General features: G+C 41.7%; 1 protein-coding gene across 1 annotated transcript; it reads right to left on the minus strand.

Annotated features, from left to right (window-relative positions):
* Positions 1 to 9,885: 9,885 nt before the first annotated feature.
* On the minus strand, positions 9,886 to 19,016 carry NMS (neuromedin S). The gene is made up of 11 exons (XM_073327663.2): positions 18,944 to 19,016; positions 17,688 to 17,743; positions 16,939 to 16,986; positions 16,384 to 16,443; positions 16,265 to 16,291; positions 16,122 to 16,175; positions 14,388 to 14,462; positions 13,342 to 13,377; positions 12,904 to 12,945; positions 11,855 to 11,904; positions 9,886 to 9,933 (listed from the first exon to the last, which is right to left on the minus strand). Exons 1-10 carry the CDS (start codon positions 19,014 to 19,016, stop codon positions 11,866 to 11,868), a joined length of 510 nt encoding a protein of 169 aa, XP_073183764.1. The 3' UTR covers positions 9,886 to 9,933; positions 11,855 to 11,865.
* Between the last annotated feature and the right edge of the window lie 206 nt (positions 19,017 to 19,222).

The raw sequence follows: 19,222 nt of genomic DNA on the forward strand, positions 1-19,222 counted from the left end.
GCTACCTTCTTTGTCAGTGTGGACACCACCATCCTACCTATCATTCAAGCCTGTAACCTGTCCATCTTTGACTCAGACTTCTGTTTAGGTCCTCACATTCAGGTTATTTCTAAATCTTGCTAATTCTTTCTGCATAACGCCTCTAAGATATGGCCTTTCCTATCCATCCACACAGCTAAAACTCTCCTCCAGCTCTCATCATTGTATGTCTGAATTACTGTAACACCCTTTTCTTTGGCCTGAAGAACTGCAGACTTGCTCCACTCTTCTCCAGTCAGAACACTGCTATAAAGATCATTTTCCTAGCATACATGCTGGAACTAAGGGTTTTGGGGGTGCTGCCACACCCCCTGGCTTGAAGTGGTTTCCATCACTTATAGGGTTTACAGTTTGGTTCAATAGCTCTCAGCACCCCCACTATACAAATTGTTCCAGCATCCCTGTTTCCTAACTTGTTGCTTTGATGATATCACCTTCTCTTTGCATCCCTCCATTGGCTCCCCCTTTTTTATTGCATTAAACTTATGCTGGATTCACTTTCAAGGCCCTTTGTGGACTATCCCCACACACGTATCATATCTCATTCACTATCAAGAGGTCGACTCCCATCTCCGATCAGGCCATGATATCAGCTTCCATTGTCCACCTGTTAAATTTTCAAACTTTCTTCAGTTTCTTAACTTAACTTTCAAACGTTCTTAAACCATCAGGCTTTCTCCCATGCTGCCCCTCATGCTTATAATAAGTTGTTGTATTGATATTGATCTAAAGAGTCAAAGGAGTTTGTAAACTCTTTCACTGTCCAACATTAACAGTACATTTAATAGGTAGATTTGGGGTTAAACAGAGGACTTGGTTTTACTTGGTTAGTTGGCAAACACGCAAAAGCATTAATTCAAATTAAAAGTGTATTGATTAAACACAAGAAAGAACAGGAAAGTAACATAGCCCTTTGCACAGCAACTGTGGTTGAGTGATTATGCAAAACAAGCTTAGTTAAAACCTTCTCCTTTTGGAGGCCAAATATCAGAGTCTCTTATTTTCAGAACTACCTTTCTTTGATGAAAAGGAAAGGGTTAATTTTACTCTGGGCCCTGATGTGTACAGGGCATTTACTTATCGTGTTCTTAACAAACAGACAGACACAAAGTGGAGGAGAGAGAGGATGGAAAAATGGCTGAAATACAACTTCTGTTGATGTTTTGGAACACTGGGCAACTGGATAGTTACAAGCAGATGGTTTGATTGGCAAGTTGACCATGACATGTGCTACTTGGACCCTGTTTTACAATCTGGTCAGGGATGTCATCGGATTGGTCCTTTTCTTCTTAGCCAAGACATTGTTAGATAAATACAGCATAGCTGACGTCAGGATGGGATGAAAAGCCAGGAGAGTGAGAGAGATGGTAGGCGGAAAGAAAGTGGGGCAGATAAGGGAAAACAAGACAGGCTCTTATCCACCTCTGCAGGGCTGGGAAATAGATATCCCACTGATAGGCGGAGGACTGGATGTCATGATAATGTGATGACTTTCAGCATCACAGGTGACCACAAAGGTCCTTGAACAAGATCAAGGCCAGCTGGCCTTCCTCTCAGGAGGAAAGTCCTTCAGATGAGCCAAGATGAGCGGCAGTGCTGGCAGGTTGGGAGATGGGCTGGGATGCAAGCTGGGACAGGAGAAATAGAGAGAGACAACTGAACTGATAGTGGGTTTTTTTCAGTCTCTTTTAAAGAAACTCCCAAAGGGCAAAAGCGGGTGGCATAGTTCATCCTCCTCATTATTTTGTCCACCAATTAGGCCTAATATCCCTCACACTGATTTTGGTCTTTTAACTTTTGGCCATTTAAAAAAAAATCTTCAGTTTTTATCAAGGTAATTTCAATAGTCCTTGAATTATATCAACATGGATATTTTGGTTTAGATTAATTTAGCTTCTTTGTCTGGTTCTCATGCACTTGTTAAAGTAATTCAACATCTTAAACAACGTGACTTATTTTTCATGGTTATTGTAACACACTATGAGCTTTCACATACTGTTACATTTGAGCTCACACTAGAGGTACACTTTGTAGACCCCATGAGCACAGCAACGCTTCCTGTAAACATCTGCAAAGCTGTCTCATTATCCACCTACAACATCCTGCTTAAAGCCCCCTTTTGCTGTGAGCCCTACACAAATTTGACACCAGTCAGGCTGCTGATGTGCAGAGCCCCTGTCATACTGACCAATATTGTCTCATTGTTTCCTGGTGTTTCCCTATTGGTCTGTCCATCTCTTGTCTTATACTTCGATTGTAAGCCTTTTGTGGTAGGAACTCTCTTTTTGTTCTGCATTTGTACAGCGCCTAGCACAATGGGTTTCTGGTCTATGACTGGGGCTCCTAGATGATATGTTAATATTGCTACTACTACTAATAATTAATAATAAAGTGGTAGTAAGTCTAAAAGGATTACTTTTCATTACATGGAATGCTGATATGAGAAAAGCAAGCTAATAAGTTGGAAACAGCTTTCCTTCCTCTGGATCATAATGAAGGGGAAATGTCCAAAGCTTTTTCATCAAGTTCATTCCAGATAGCAACTGAATCCAGGGTCCTCCCTATGCAGGAATGAGGGAAGCATGTGAAGAGAAGCACTGAGGTTCCTCAAGTGACCAAGTAACTTTGCTGATTTTTGCCCAATATTGTAGTCCTCCTATTGAAGTTTTTCAGACACATCTGGGATAAAGCTCAGACAGCTTGTTGAACTATCAAACTGATTTTATTGTGTTTCACTCTCCCTTTCAACATCATGTGGTTACTTGATGAGGCTTAAATTATTTGTGCTAGCCAAGTTCATTGAGAATGCTACATATTGCTCCTGGAGAAGTCAAACATAGCTCATTTATACATCTGTTGAGGAAGAATTAAGCATCTGTCCTACGTCACTGTCCCACCACCTCCCAGCTTTCTTATCGCTCCTTGTTACACATTTTGTTTTTTTCCTTTCTGATCTCCTCCAGTGGAGTTATCATGACTTGTTTACTAACTCAGTTGAGACCTAATTGCTTTAGCTTAGTTGCTACAAAACTTTATCTCATTCACTTGGAAAACCTGCAGCTCATATAGTCATTTAGCTGCACTAAATGTATTTCCCCGTTACTCTTCTGACTCTCTTCCCTCTGTTTGTATGGGCCCGATTCTGCCTTCACTGAGCAGCTGTAAATCAGCAGTAATTCCACTGAGATCTCTGGAGTTAAACTGGTGTAACACCAATGGAAGATCAGGCTCATGTCCTATTTCTCTATGAGCATTTTTGTAGAGTCCATCACTGTGGCACATTGCTGATATAAAGTTGAGAATTGCTGCAAATAATATCCAAAGTAAGACTTGCCCCTGTTCTGGGCAAAGGCTGCTGTCTTCCAGAAGAATGCTGGCAGACTTCTCCTTCCTTTCCGGTGTGCCATGGAAGGAATGACTTTGCAAAGAGATGAATGCCTTAGCATGCCCTCATCTGAGCAATTGAAACACCAACTCTGAACTACCTGGGAACTTTCAGAGAGTGAGTCTTCCTTCTGCTTTTACAATTTTCTTTCTGAGAAGTGACCCCTTCTGAGCATGGCAGCTAAGTCATAATAAGGGTCCTCTGATTCTTTCCTCCTGGTCTAACAGTTACATTAGAAGTATTGTATTATTTACTGTTCAGCTCTGGTGTTTGTGCTTTGCACTGTACAAGACACAGAAGTAGACATGGTTGCTGTCCCATGGAGCCTATGATAGGATTAAATAATTTTTTGCTATTACATTTTGAGCTAAAAATCCTCCCAGAAAACAGGGGAAAACACACTTGGAAGGAAAGAGATGGTGGGAGGAAGTGAAGATCACCTTTATCCAGAGATGAAGGAAACCCAAAATAGTCATTCAGAGTTGAGGGGTAAGTTTTATTGGCAGTTTCTTTCTAAAACTTTATTTAGTGACATAAAAATTTTAAAAAGCATTCAATCCATTTCTTTTCTAATATCAGTATAAGGTATTTTAAAACAGCAATAAAACATTGGAGGGTGTCTGTCATGCAGAGATATTGCCCCTTTAGGGATTATAGGAGGACTTTTGTGTACTTGCCCCACACTGGTCAAGGAGGGGTTAACCCCACACTCTGGGCAGAGGAAGCCATGCCCCCTCATCCCTGCTTGGCATGTTCCAACTGGAGCATGAGTATAAAAGGCAGTGACTTAGCTCAGTCTGGTCTGAACACTGAGGAGGAAGGATGCATCTTGTAGTCTCCAGCTGGGAACTGCAGAAAGCCCATTCCACAGAAGCTAGAAGTGCCGAGACCCAGGCAGATACCAGCACCTGCAGATGCCTAAGGAAGGTTGGAGCCTCTGGGAGCCGCACAGGCTGAGGAGCCTGGAGACGCCCAGACCACTGTGTCAGAGATAGGGTAGGAAGTAGCTCAGGGGGACTAGTGGTTGTGCCAGGTGGCATCAGTGTGTGTTTTGGTCAGATCCCCTCATACTCAGTGGCAAGCACACTTGCCACTGCCAGGGCCCTGGGCTGGGACCTGGTGGAGCAGGAAGGGCCCGGGTCCCCCTACCCTGTCTGCCACCAACCCCTAGGTGGCAGTTCACTTACTGGACTGGCCACCAGGCCACACAGCCCTGCAGAGAAGGGCAGCCATATTGTCTCTGGTGGGCCTCACAGCCCAGAGGGAGAGGGCAGATACATTGAATTTGGCCACCAGGCCCCATAGTCCTACCGGAAAGGGTGACTTTATAGATTTTGCCCACTAGGCTCCACTGCCCTAATGCTGAGGGTAGACTGGCAAACTTAACTGTGGGGCTACCATCCCCCTGCCCCTGCCCCTACCCCACCCCAGAAGGGGGACGGGGTGTACTTGCACCATAACAACTTGTAGCGCACATTCACCAGTGGGTTGAGGTACCACTAAGCCCTTGGCCTTGTGCCTATCAGCCTGCAATGCACCTGAAGTGTGGCAATGCACCATTATGACTTATCTTGGCATGTATTATTGCTCACAAATGTGCTGCATAGACTGCAGTGGCTTTGTTGCTGGGTGCAGTTCAGGAAGATGACTTTAACTTATCAAGCCTTTTGCAGTCTGGGTCCTATATTATAGGTGGAACTGGTAGCATCTCATTTTGTTAAAGTTGCTTGAAATTTCTCATTATAAAACCCTGTTTTCAGATGCATATAACCTTTGCCATCCTCTGCGTGGGCTGAAATTTTCCAAGCTGAGTGTCTGACTAAGGCTAAAACAGTTCAACTGTATGTGAAAACGAGGCTAGGAAAAAGAAAACACTGATTTGCTCAAGTTAAAAAATTCTGGTGACCTTTTCTTTTGAGAAACTCTTGTGCCTCTGTGCTTTGGAGCAGGGAAATTAAAGTTTGGCAGGGAAAGGGGTGTGTGACCTTTGTGCCATGGATGCATCTTTTCTATCCCTAGGAAAAATCCAATTGTATTTGGCTAAGTTACAAGCCTTTGAAAAATCTCAGTTCTGTAGTGCTTCATGCTCCCATTTTCCTTTTTTAGACTGGACTCCTGATCCGATTGCATCTCTCATGATGTCCCCTAGTTCTCCTTTCTTGGAAAGGGGAGGAGGTGCACCATGGGAGTTCCTGGCCATGGTACATTATGGGAGATATAGTCCAGCTATGGATCCCAGCCCACAGAGGAGGACTGGGAGATAAGGCAATCAGACTACAGCTCCCATTAGGTACCGTAGCAGCATATCCCAATCAAAATCTGCAGAGGAGATGACTTGTTACAGTCCCCAGGTACAAAGACTTGGCTCTTTAGCTCATGTGCCGAGACCCAGGCACTGGTTCAGTTCCCCCAGTGTATTAGCCAAGAGTTCAGAAGTCACACTCTCACTAAAGTCAGTGGAAGTTTACCTTACTGTGGGCTCTGTTTAGGGCATTAATTAATTAATGTTTGAAGATGTAGTACACCAGGGATCTCAAACTCCAATCACCACAAGGGTCACATGAGGACTAGTACGTTGGCCCGAGGGTCGCATCACTGAAACCTTTTCGTACAACGATACAAAAGTATAGTCAAAAATGAAAAAAATGAAAAGTAATATAGTGTGCTATTAAAAGTCAATGTATTCACTTTTTAAAACCTGTAATGCGAAGAGGGGTTTTAATAAAATATAGCCACTCAGTAATGCACCTCACTCAAACGACAAAACACGCATTTACTTTTAGAATTACTTCAGTTAAAGCCCCACTGCTCTGCCCCTGGCCCAGCCCCCACTCCACCCCTTCCATGAGGCTCCTCCCCTGCCCCGCCTCTTCCCACCCCTGCCCCAAATTCCCGCCCTGGCCCTGCCTCTTCTCCACCTCCTCCCCCGAGCACGTCGCATCCCCACTCCTCCCCCCTCTCTCCTGGAAAGTCCTAAGCGATGCCAAACAGCTGTTTGGTGGCGGGAAGCACTGGCAGGTAGGTGGAGGAGCAGGGACGTGGCATGCTCAGGGTGGGGGAGGAGGGAGGGCAGGGGGTGAGGGGAGCTTGGCTGCCAGTGGAGTCAGTGCTTGTGGTGGGCCGCAGGAAATAACTCCACGGGCCACGTGTTTGAGACCCCTGTAGTACACTGTATAAATGCTAAATGTTAAAAACAATGTTTTCTAGTATTTATTTGTGTGCAGCAATATAATGGAATTTAGTAATCTAGCAAAGATGCTGTGGTGAAGAATTTTAACTGATAGTTTGTTGAATGGATTGATCAATATAAATACATGAAAGGATAACATAGGCAGACCTCTTTTAAAAACATGCTTGTTTGGAACCTAGAAATTGCCATACCAGCTCTGATCCTTGTAGCCCCGTATCCAGTCTCTGTACCAGGAGCTTAAAATGAAGGTGCAAGCAATTCCATAGTGAACAAATATGGAATAACCTGGCCATAAGAGAATTTTCTTCCTAACCTCTGTCATTTAGTGGTTTGTGCATAACTTGAAGCATGAGTTATTGTTATATATCTTGAATCTATTGAATAATAGTTGATGTTCTCATCATAAATACCTAATATATTGTAATGCTACTAAACTCATGTCTCTGGCAATGAATTGCACAGATTAATTAGGTGTTGTATAAAAATAGTTTATTTTTACTTTCTTAAATGTGTTGCCTCTCAATTTAATCAAATGTCTTGCTTTGTTCTCTTATTATGGGACCATAAATAGGGACACCAAATTTATTATCTCTACACCATTCATTATTTTTCAGTATTTCTACCATCTCCCTTCTTATTTGTCTCTTCTCTTACCAAAAGAGGACCAATGGTTTCAGTCTGTCTCCCTACGAAATCTTTCTATGCTTCTGATCATTTTGATCACAAGTGTCTGAAGCCCTTTTATTTCTGTTACATCTTTTGTCAGCAAGGATGACCAGAAATGAACACAATATTCTAACTGAAGGTGAAATATTAATTTAAGTCATGGAATTTTAATATTCCCTCCTTCTCCTCACATTTCCTTTGGTATATTTGCTTTTTTGATTGTCACTGTTCAGAGAGCAAAGGTTTTCATTGGGCAGTCCACAGAAATTTTCCCTGGGTGGTTACAGTTAATTTAGAATTGTATATGAGTAGTTCAAATGATCCTTTCAAATGTGAATTACCATGGATTTGTCAACAATCAGTTTGATTTGGGGCCAGAAGGAATCATTCGATCTAGTCTGATGTCTTCTATAACGTGGGCCAGGGAACTTCATTCAATTACTCCTTTATTAAACTCAAAAATTTGTGTTTGGCTAAAGTGTATTTTATTCAGAAAGGCAAAGATTTGAAGACATGGAGAATCCACCACTTGCCTTGGTGGTTTCTTCTAATGGTTAATCACCCTCACTGTTAAAAATGTCTGCCTTATTTCTAATCTGAATTTGTCTGGATTCAGTTTCCAGCCATTGGTTCTTGTTATGCCTTTCTCTACTAGATTAAAGAGCCTTTTAATACCTGATAGTTTCTCCCCATGAAAGTACTGGTACACTGTGATCAAGTAACGACATATTTTAATATTATGCATACAATTCATCTAGCATTGTAGTCCCTCTCAACTCTAGTTCTGACTATTTCTCAGGGCACAAATACCACAAGCTGCTGGACAGACCCAAAAGACCATGACTTCAATGGAACATTCAGATGTTCAGCACTGCAATGCTGTCTGATTGAGAATGACCCGTTGTATTTTTGTTCTACAGTTGCAACAAATCTTATACAAAGTGTATCATGTAAAGTGTCAATGAAAAAGTCTATCAAATATCATTATGCTGGTTAAATCCATGTATCCTCACTCTAGCTGAAGTTTTGAATATTGGTTATATATCTGTATCTCAAATGTGTTTGTTCCTGCAGTAACACCTAGAAGGTTCTTTACATCCAGTCTTCCCAGCCCATTGTGAATGGCCTATTCAAGATTGATTAAGAAGAATCAGTTTTCCAGACACCTCTTCCTTTGGATGCATCAGCAAGAATATGGTCAATGGCTGTCCCTCTGAGTCTTTAAAGCATGTAAGGACATGTGATATGCTCATGTGACTCCTGGACTCCATTTTAGCTCAATAACTTTTCCACAAACAGAGATGGTAAATTTCCAGGCACATGGCAGAGGATATAAAAGGCCTCCAAGATATCTTCACTTTGCCTCTTTCCTGCCCTGATTCTCTGATTTACAACTAAAAGTGGCCTTTTGAACTATGGAATGAGGGCCTTCCAATCTTTTGGAAGTTACCAGAGAGACTTTACAAGCTAGCAGACTATTCCATCACTGCTACAAACCTGATATAAGGACTTTGCAATTATGTGTATGCATATGATCTATTAACCATCTATAAGTCTCTCCTTCTTGCTTTTTATTATTAAACCTTTAGATTTTAGTTACTAAAGGATTAGCAGTAGTGTGATTATTGGATAAGATCTGCGTTATATATTGACCTGGCTTTGTGGATGATCTCTTGGGATTAGAAGGACCCTATATTTAATTAAATTGGTTTTCAGTAACCACTCATCATAGAGTCCAGTGTCTAGATGGTGAGACAAGGGCTGGAAGGCCTAAGGAGACTGCACCTCTGGCTTCTTGTTAACCAGTGTGATGAGACAGAAGTTTGCTATTGTTACTGGCTTGGTATAATCTAATGATAGAATAACCACCAGTTTGAGGTGAGTCTGCCCTATTTCTCAGCAGTTTATCCTGAATCTCGTATTCTCAGCTGTGACCTACTGAGGCACAGGGACAAGCACATCTCATAATTTGGTCCCTGATGTATTTTTTATGATGCCTAGCAGGGGAAGGGTGGAAAAGGTAGACCACAGTTTCCATTTTGGCAAATTGTTTGGTCAGATACTGTCAGTCAATAACAATTGTCGTTGATTAGTGACACTCAAAGTAGATGATTTGAACCTATCAGTTATCATGATCCGCCTTTTGTTCTTGTTTTGGAGAAGATAATTCAGTTATGAAAGTGATGTTGTGCTGTGCAATTTGCGGTAGAGCAATGTGTACCTCAAATCCTAAACAAAACACACTGCATAGTCATAAAAAGGGCATGTTGATCATGTATAATTCTAACAGAGGTCATCTACATAAAAAGATGATAGAGGAAACATTTTGAGAATGGTTCTTCATTGTATTACCTTAATAAATTTGATTTGGTTCCTGTAAATAAAGAACTCTATTTTGGAGCCAGACAAAGGACTGTAACATAAAGAAGGCTGATAATTGCTCAGTGACCACAAGTGTGTGTAACTTGACAAAGAAAAGATGTAAAGAAGTACAAAATAATTAATGACTGCAAATTTATTATGGAACAGTAGCCTCTAGTCAAATGAGTCACTTAAAACAATAGACACATAGTCCAACAGGATTGTTTTTCTTTGTATAAATCAAGTCTTCAAGCTGTTAAGTCAACCCATGAGCTTCATATTCCATGGAATTCTGAAAGAAATTAGCACAAATTAGGACTATACTTTGTGATGAGCTCTTAAATGATGTACTGAAAAAATTCAGTTCTGTATGTCATTCCATCCCAAAGCTAGAAATATAATGGCACAAAATTTTAGCCCCTGCAAGTAATGGTTGATGAACCTCAAAAAGTTTGAATAATTATCCAGAGTCTAGGATGCTTATCTGAACATGTGAGGTCTTTCACTCACTCTATGAATCCTTCCTCCCTACACACTTTTTTCCTTCATCACCAAGGTCTACCACCGTCTCGGAGGCCTTCTTCTTGAAGGCTGGGAGCATAGTGTTTATCTTGCAGCCCAGTAAGCTGGCCCTTTAGAAGACACACTGCCCAGTGGGTGAAAACTTAAAGGAGGCACAGAAGTAAGGCACACTTTAGTCCATACAGTAACACTTGAGTGGGGTTTATTTGTTGCCATAAGCCTTCTGTTGGCCCTGGCATAGGGTGACTTTCACCCAGAGTGTTTCAACATGTTTTACACTAACCATGGTTAGAATTATTTTGCCAAAAAGTTCTAGGCATGGTCATTCCACATCTCTCCATTGATCGGCTAGTGCAGTGGTTCCCAAACTAGGGGCACTGCTTGTTCAGGGAAAGCTCTTGGCGGGCCGGGCTGGTTTGTTTACCTGCTGTATCCTCAGGTTCAGCTGATCACAGCTCCCAGTGGCCGTGGTTCTCTGTTCAGGCCAATGGGGAGCTGCGGGAAGGCCAGCCAGCATGTCCCTCAGCCTGCACTGCTTCCCGCAGCTCCCATTGGCCGAGCGACATGCTGGCTGCCCTTCCCGCAGCTCCCCATTGGCCTGGAGTGGTGAATTGCGGCCAGTGGGAGATGTGATCGGCCAAACCTGCGAACGTGGCAGGTAAAAACTGGCCCGGCCTGCCAGGGGCTTTCCCTGAACAAGTGGCACCCCTAGTTTGGGAACCACTAGCATATTCATGGCTTGTTCCTTCCTTAAATGGTTTAATATCAAAAATATATTTTTGTAGATTTTTTTTTGTTGTTGCTGTCATTCTAGTCACCATCCTTTCCTATCACGAGCTTTATCCCTTGCAGTGGAAGCAGATAATTCACAAACAGAAAATAGTGACCCTTTCTTTTGAAAAGTTCAGAAGGGTTGGGAGAGGATGGGGGAGGGGAAAAGAGCATGTGGTTTCCTGTATAGACAAATATCTACTTAATTTACCATTAAAACCTAATCATGACTTTAATAGAACAATCAAGATGTGAACACACTGAAGCTGAGTGAGCACATATTATTATAACCCATTATCTTTCGTCACACACACACCCCTATTGTTTGTTGTTTTTCATCTAAAATTAGGTCCCAATCCTGATGTCAATGGAACTCCATATGAGTGCAAGGATCCATGTTAGTGGGTTCTGATGTAGGATCAGGTGGTTCTGGATTATAAGCATTTCAGGACCGAGATCTTGTCTTTATATTTATCTCTGTGGAGCACCTCACATGCTTTTGGGTGTTGTGTAAATAACAGTATTTCCAAGTTTGGAATAGTATTGTACTTGTAAATAACAGTATTTCCAAGTTTTTTATAAAGTGGGCTCATTATAACTTTAATGCTCTGTCAATGAAGTAATAATACAAGCATAAAACAAATGTTTTATGCTTGTATTACTACCTCTTTGACAGAGCATTAAAGTTATAATGAGCCCACTTTATAAAAAAAATTCAACTTAATTAGCTTGTTTACAGTATATATATATATAAGACCCCCTGATCCTTCAAGTGGTTCTGTGCAGACAGACACCTGTCCCTGTGCAGAGCAGTTAGCAGTAAAGGGGCTTAGGCATGTAACAAATTATTTCTAAATAACACTTTCTCTGTCAAAGATTATTATTTGTTGAGTAAACAGAATGAAGCCTTTTAAAATCACCTTTCAGAGGCCTACTCACCACCGTCTTCGATAGTTCTTCCATTTCTAGGCTGAAAATGTAATTAAATAATCATATTGAGGTCAGACAAGTAAACGCAGCAAGGGATGACTCCCATAGTGCATTTAGGAAACTCATAAAATCTTGTTCCAAATTTACCACACATGGGTGATGGGTCTTGAGTGGAAATGGGGCTTATCTATGGGGTGGGTGAATTCCTACAGCCTGTAACGTCTTCAGTCAGCCTCTGGACCAACAGCTGAAGAATCTGATTAATTTTTCATGCAGCAACTTGGCCCCAATCAACAAGATACATAAGCATATGCCTAACTCTGATCATGTGCGTCATTCCACTGGTATCACTTGGAATACTGACCTGGTTAGAAGCTAGGCACATTTTTAAGTATCCTGATAAACTAGGGCCCAGGTTATAGTCAGGGCCTCTTTTGAACTGATTTTTCTGGCTGTGTTGCTAGAGGCGTGTGAAAAATATTTTGCCCAGGTCAACATAGTGTGTCACTAGCTGAATCTGGGTTAGAACAGGATCAGCAAGATACTTACTTGGGGCAAAGATCCAACAGTCACAATGAGAAATAAATTAACCACAGATTATTTTCATAATTTCTATTTTTTTTTCTCCGTTGTGCACGGAGTGTGGTAATCAGATCATTTAGTCAGAGCACTGCTAACACTTATGTTTTTCTGCTGAATTTAGGGCCGGTGCACTAGTCAGTCTAATAGGAAATAAACACTTGGCCCAAACCCTATCTCTAGGTAGAACAGCTCAAGGCCTAACATTTTACTGGTCACCCCTGTGCAACAGAAAGTTTTAATCCATTACTGCCCAGGATTTCACAGTTGTATAGACCTTTTATTCTAACCCCAGCACCACATTGACTCCCTAAGCTTTTCAAGCAATGACTTTAGACGGCAGCGTCTATAGAATACCAGGCAAGAATTTTTAGATGTAAACAGGTTTATATTGTTTTCTATGGATACATGAAATTGTATATGATTCAAAATTGTAAAAAGGAAAAGACAAATCTGATACCCTGAAAAGAAAAAAAGGCCGTCCCATGGTACCAGCACTATCCTGTAAAATAAAACACAACCCATTAATAAAATATTTGTAAACTATCGTATGGCTATATTGACAAGTCTCTGTGTCATTGTCAGAGCTGTTGTCATCAGTAATGCAGGAGCCTTTTCAGCAGTGTGCAAATAACTAGATACTAATAGTCCCCAGTGCCCTTTCACCGGAACTACCGATTAAACATTAACACCCAGAGGGCATTGTCAAGAACCATCCATTTTGTCTGATGTAAATATGTGAAAATACCATAATTAAATATGATGTTGCATGGGCTCTAGAAAATAGCTTGAAGGCCGGTTTAGAAGTGATTGATTATCTCTCAGAAGCAGCTTGTGAGCTAGCTCAGAGCAACTGTGGTCTCCGATTTTTAAAAAAATCGAAATTAAGTTAACGTACCTTCTTTATAAACTCTGCAGCAGCAATTTGTGATTCCTGTAAGGTGATAGCGCGTATCAGTTTTAACATATCCGCCTGGTCATGGGATTTTCATAATCCTCTAGTACAGGTTAAGTACATCGCTCCAATCCATTTGTTTTTTGGAAGTGAGAATTTTAAACACAAATCAGATAGTTACAGGAAATCTAGAAGCAGCTTAAAATTTTCTGCCTTTATTTTAAGTATTACTTTAACTGATTTCAAGGTAAATACATTCTTGTCACTGAAATTCAAATTAGACACTCATGCTCTTGAGAACAATGCAGTGCTTGAACTGAAGGGAACATAAGGAACAGCATTCACTAGGATTCAAAGTAATATTGATTTTTCTTGCCTTGTTGAAATGAGGTTGGTTCCCCATCATTAAGATTGCCACTGATTTTATTTTAAATCCAGTCTGGGTTGCTGCTGCTAAAATCAGCTCATGCTGTACTTATTTTTCAGAAGGTAGCTCATTGTGGGACCAATCTTGCACCACTGAAGTCAATGCAAGTTTTGCCATTGACTTTAGCAGCAGCAAGGTCAAGCCCGGTGTTGATGAAGGCTCTGATTCTTCAATCTGATCTGCAAGGACAACCCCTTGTACAGCCCCACTGGCTTTGACTGGACCTTAAATGGAAAAGACCCTTTTAATAGCATCAGCAGAGATCAGTGACAGCAGCAGCTGCACCAGTGATTGGATTTAATTATCAGGCACAAGATTTAAAGATGAGTAAGTAAAATGGAAGATGAGAGCAAAGGTGTAAAAATAAAGGAGGAGAGGGGCTGGAAAATGGGGAACAGACAGTGAGAGGAAGAAAGGGGAAGAAGAGGTTGAAAAGGGAAGGAATGTAAATTTAAAAAAGGAAAAAATAGAGAAGGAAAGAGGAGAGCTAGGGACAGGATATAAAGCAAGGGGATTTTCCTTTGTTAGATGTTCAAGGTTCGACCATTAAGACAATGATTTATAAAACAACTGAAATTAACATTTAGTGCCATAAAATACTATGGAAGAAACAAGTGCATACAGGATCAAGGAATCTTTTCATTCTTCTCTCAGAGAGCTTTGAAGCAAGGCGCATTAAAGGATGCACAGGGGAAGACTACAACAAAGAGAGATTGTGAACACTAGTTTTATATTAAGATGATCAATGAGACACAAAACATTCAAACATAGTCACTGACTAAAAGTTTTTGATAGCCTGCAGCTTCAAAAATCAGACTTATTTATAATACAAGTTAATTAATTTTAGTGCAGAATCACTGCAAAACATGAGCTTCTTGACAGAGCTTTGTAATAATCATATGTTGAATTTTTCAAAGGAATCTAGTCGAGAGAGGGACCTAAATTCAATGAGATGTGCGTGCTCCCTTGGGCTCCTTTGAAAACCCCAGCTGTAAAGTTTACACAAAAATTGGAGGGAGAAACTAAACTCTCTACCCAGCTCTTTCAGGTGACTTTAAGAAACGCTACACGTTTTGGGTGAAATCCTGGGCATTTTGCCATTGACTTCAGTGGGCAAAGATGTCATCCCTTGCGTTAAGATATAATCTTAATGCCTTAATCAAACTCTAATCCACATGATACCCCACAAATTCATAGGACCATGTAAAAGGAGGATCTATGCAATAAGAAATGGCATTTTATGCTAAGGCTGAACTTAGCCCATAGTTCCCAGGGTGTTGGGGAAAGTTCAGGTGGGCCAGAGACAGGGAGATTCATATCATAATAGATCTGTGAAGCTGGACAAAAGTTTAGAGTTTGCAAGAATCTCTCCTCCACACCTCAGAGCTGGACCTAATCCTGGTGCTGAGCCATTCTTATAGATTCTGATAAGGCCCCAAATAGACCACATTTTGGAAACCTGGCCACAAACTGCTATGTGGCAAAGGTCAGTTACATTGCTTGGAAAGCTGCAATGTGGGTCATCTTCCAGGCCTCAAGAATGATCAGATAGGGTGAAATCTTGGATCCACTGAAGTCAACTGCAAAACTACCATTGACTTCAATGGGATCAGGATTCCACCCATAATTTCTAGCTGACTTTGGAAAACCCCTAATCAGCATTTTGCGGGTTTGTGGTTTAGCTAACATTGTAGTAAATATATTTACTACACAGTCAAGGTCTAAAAGGTGTTTGTTTGGATTTTATTTTGTTTTGCTTTTGTTTGGGGGGAGGGCTGTACAATTAGAATACAATGTAAATATTGTACTGCTTTTTTATTCAAATGTTTCAAACAAATGTGCTCAGAATTAGAAGCTAAAGAAACTGGCAAGTATAGAAAAGATAGAGAAGCACCTTTTTAAAACACTTCCTGTAATTATTTTAAAGTCATTGCACGTGATCTGAGTAAACTGATTGTCTGAAACTCGATAATCATGGTGCATTTTATCCTTTTCTGACTAACGTCATTCAGATATAAACAGGGTTCAAAGAGCTCTGTAATTTTTGTGAGTAAAGCTCTTGAATAGCTAGCATTAACCAAAAAAGTGCACTAGGAAAAAATGGCTTTGGAGCTGAACCTTACGTTGGCTGTAATCAACATGAGTTGAGGGCCTCAGTATCTCACAGGCCTGAACTTTTATAGATAATTGAATAAGGTACTTAAGCATGTAAGACACCCCCACTGAAATGAATGAGTCTACTCACATGCTTAAAGTTAGGCATCTGCGTAAGTACATTGCTGAATCATAGACTTAGTAAGCATCTTGTTCACACATTTACGCTATGCAAAAGTGATGATTATGTTAAAATACTGACCCCGGTTTTAAGTGGATATGTTGGTTCTTGAACTCTGGAGTAGTGAAATAAAAACTGCATAAAAAGAGCAATTTTAGTATATAGCCTTATCAAATCTAAGAGTTGAAGTTATGCATATATTACTAAGATGGAGAAATACTTACTCTTTTATATATGTCCTCGTTGTTTTCCTAGTAAAGATAATGATGATAGTCAAACTCTATTTGGTTAGACAAAATGTTGGGAAAGTTTTCTTCAAGGAAAGAAAATCTTTAGACCTTACCTCATCAATCTGCATGCTACTAAAAATAGCGTTACAAAGATCCATTGCTTTACTGGAGATCTAAAAGAAAAATAGTTTTTTAAACATACATTCATTTATGGTATGTTTTGTACATGACTTTTGAGGTAAGAAGCCTGATTTTCATCTCACAACAGCTTAAACCAGGAGTAATTCTACTGAAGCCAATGGCATTATTCCCGAGTAAATCTTACTGCAGCTACCAGATATAAAAAATTATATTTTCTATATATTTTACATTATATTTTCTATCAGGAAAAAGTTGATAGTATATTAATTATGTCAGCATAATCCTATGCTGCATACAAAACAAATAGTATCATTTAGTGAAATTTGATTGCATGAGAAAATAGAACATAAGCCAGCAGAACCACCTACCTCATTACAGCTGAGTATTCAACTCCTTGGAGGAGAGGGAAGAGACATTTCTTTTTATCTTTTCAGATCATTTTAATGTGAACTAAGTTTAATTGTTATGGAATAGCCAATGTACCTGGAAGAGTAGAGTCACTTCAATACATTGTTAAATCAGTTTACCTGGGGTTGATTAGACAGTTCTGTCCACTGACTGAAACACAGCGCCAGCTTAAAAATAAAGATTAGACATTAAGGTCAGTTATACACTTAAACCCCTGTTTTAGCCTGAGAAACTTTAGCTTTAGTAATATTCTATCAAGGCCTTTCCCGACTCAGATATCTTACTCTTAATGTGTATATTTTGTTAAAATGGGCAGCAAAAGGTTGCTTTAGGGACATACACTAACCGGGAGGTGATCAAGTGGACTTTCCCGCATTTCATGTTACTGTTAATTCATTGGTTTATCAATTCAACCTCAACTGTAACCTAGACTTGATCATTGCATTGTCTGATATTTTCAATTAGTTTAGGGAAAGTGTAAGTAAATTAGTCAGCAGTAGATTTGTTTAGTGTCCTATTTGCTTGTTTATTCTCTTAGTAAAACCCATGTAAGTACTACCAAACTTGTTTCTCTCTGAGGATTGCAGCATAGCCAATGACCTACAAAAGGCACAGGTGAGCCCCTAGACCCACTCCTGAATTGACCCCCATTAGTCTTCCACTCTGCAGATGTATGTGTGTGTTTTGTTGGAATGGGAGCAAAGGGTTTTTAATAATGCCCCCTTAGCCACTGACTAACCGGAAAAGGATGGAGCCTGTCCGGGGTTTCTCATCCCCTAATGGTAATTCAGCCGCGTTTCAGAGCGCCCTGCCCTGTCATGAACATGCTTCCAGTTTATGACTGCCACGTAATGGAAACGTTTCCTACCTCTCTTTTAGGAACCTCTGGCGCATCCATAGAACGGGAGACAGGCTGAGGAAACCCTGTTGAGATAAAGCATTCACAGATATACTCTCCACTAGAAGGGGGTGACCGTGCCCTGCATTTGAAAGCTGCCTCAGTACAAATTCAGGGAGCGGGTTCTCCAAGACCACGAGGAAGCTGTACCCGGCCAACAGCTCGGGTACAAATGAAACCTGACCAGGGTTAAAACACTGAGCCAGCGGGTTTAGCAGAGATGCTCAGCTTCGTCCTCTTTAAAAATATTTTTCAACAAAGCAAAAAAAAAAAAAAAGTATCCTTCCAATGTGAAACCCTAGAGCACAAAAATAACCCAACCCAACCCCCCCCCGCTCCTCGCCTGGCCCGGCCTCTGACATTGCCGATCTAGATGTCGGGCTGGGCAGCCCCCACGCCTATCGGCTGTGTACACACACACTCGGGCGCCCCGACCCGCTCCCGGGATGCGCTGTGCGGCCGAGTCCCCCGGTCCTCTGGGCCGGCCACACCGGCGGGGTCCCGGGCGCGCAGCCGAGAGCAGGTCCCCCCCCTTCAGCACCCTGGACAGAGGCGCCGGCGGAGGAGGCAGTCCCCAGCCTTCTCTTCCCCAAACTTTCCCTGCTCGCTTTCGCCTCTTGCCCAGCCCTGGCACGGACAGCTGGTGTCAATGGGGGCAGCTCCGCTGAGCTGGGGCGGACTCCAGCTGAGGCTCTGGTCCCAGAGCTATATTCATTCCCTCTTTGCCCACCATTCCCTCGGGGCTTAGTGAAAATGTCCCTTTCTCATGTTCAAGTCGCTTTTAGAAGAACCTATTGTGCACCTACTAACAGTGCCCCCCCGTTCATCAAGCATCCCCTGTCTCTCCCTGGTAAGGGGCATGCCACCCAGCCCCCTCCTGCCCTGCCCACTTCAAACGAGAACTTAAAAACCCGCTCCGGTCTTTTGCTGCTGCTGGTTTTGGAGGAAGGACGCCGATAGCCATGTCCTTTGTTTAAACTATCTGCCGCCTTCAGCTCCTTTCAAGCGCTTGATGTTAGAGACCAGGTTCAGGGCAGTCTGGAACAACTGCTCTCCCAGTCTGAAGCGAGCCTAGCTTCTCCCAACTACAAAGCAGAGCCGGGGGTGTGAGGGAGGGAGAGAGGAATGAGTTACGCTTTCTGTATTAGTCCCTGATCGAGTGACTATTCTTTATCCACATCGATCAGGTACGTAGGAGGCAGTTATGGGGAGAGATCGGGTCTTACCTGGGGTGAACTGTAGAGCACAGAAGCAGTAGAGAGCGAAGATCCAAGGGAAGGGAGAAGGGCGCTGTTTCATTTTCAGCCACCTGTTCCTTCGAGCTGGAGACAGACTTTGGTTGTTTTCCCAGGACCTGAGCATTTCACATCAGACTTCAGATGGCAGGGAGGATGCTCAGCCTGTGGACTACTGGCCCAAACTGGAGAGGTGTATTTGTAACAAGTTGTATCCCATTGCAAGGGGAGCCAATCAGCACTTTGCATGGGCCTTGTTTTCTCAGTCAT

This window comes from Lepidochelys kempii, chromosome 1 (assembly GCF_965140285.1).
Source record: "Lepidochelys kempii isolate rLepKem1 chromosome 1, rLepKem1.hap1, whole genome shotgun sequence".
NCBI classification, from domain to species: domain Eukaryota; kingdom Metazoa; phylum Chordata; order Testudines; family Cheloniidae; genus Lepidochelys; species Lepidochelys kempii.

Excerpts from the sequence above, each read along its gene's own strand:
- NMS (XM_073327663.2), bottom strand. The coding sequence starts at position 19,016 with ATGAAACAGCGCCCTTCTCCCTTCCCTTGGATCTTCGCTCTCTACTGC. Across the intron at positions 16,292-16,383 it reads GTAGCATGCAGATTGATGAG|GAAAACAACGAGGACATATA; the intron begins GTAAGGTCTAAA and ends TATCTTTACTAG. Across the intron at positions 13,378-14,387 it reads TGAAAAGATTCCTTGATCCT|GAATCACAAATTGCTGCTGC; the intron begins GTATGCACTTGT and ends ATCACCTTACAG.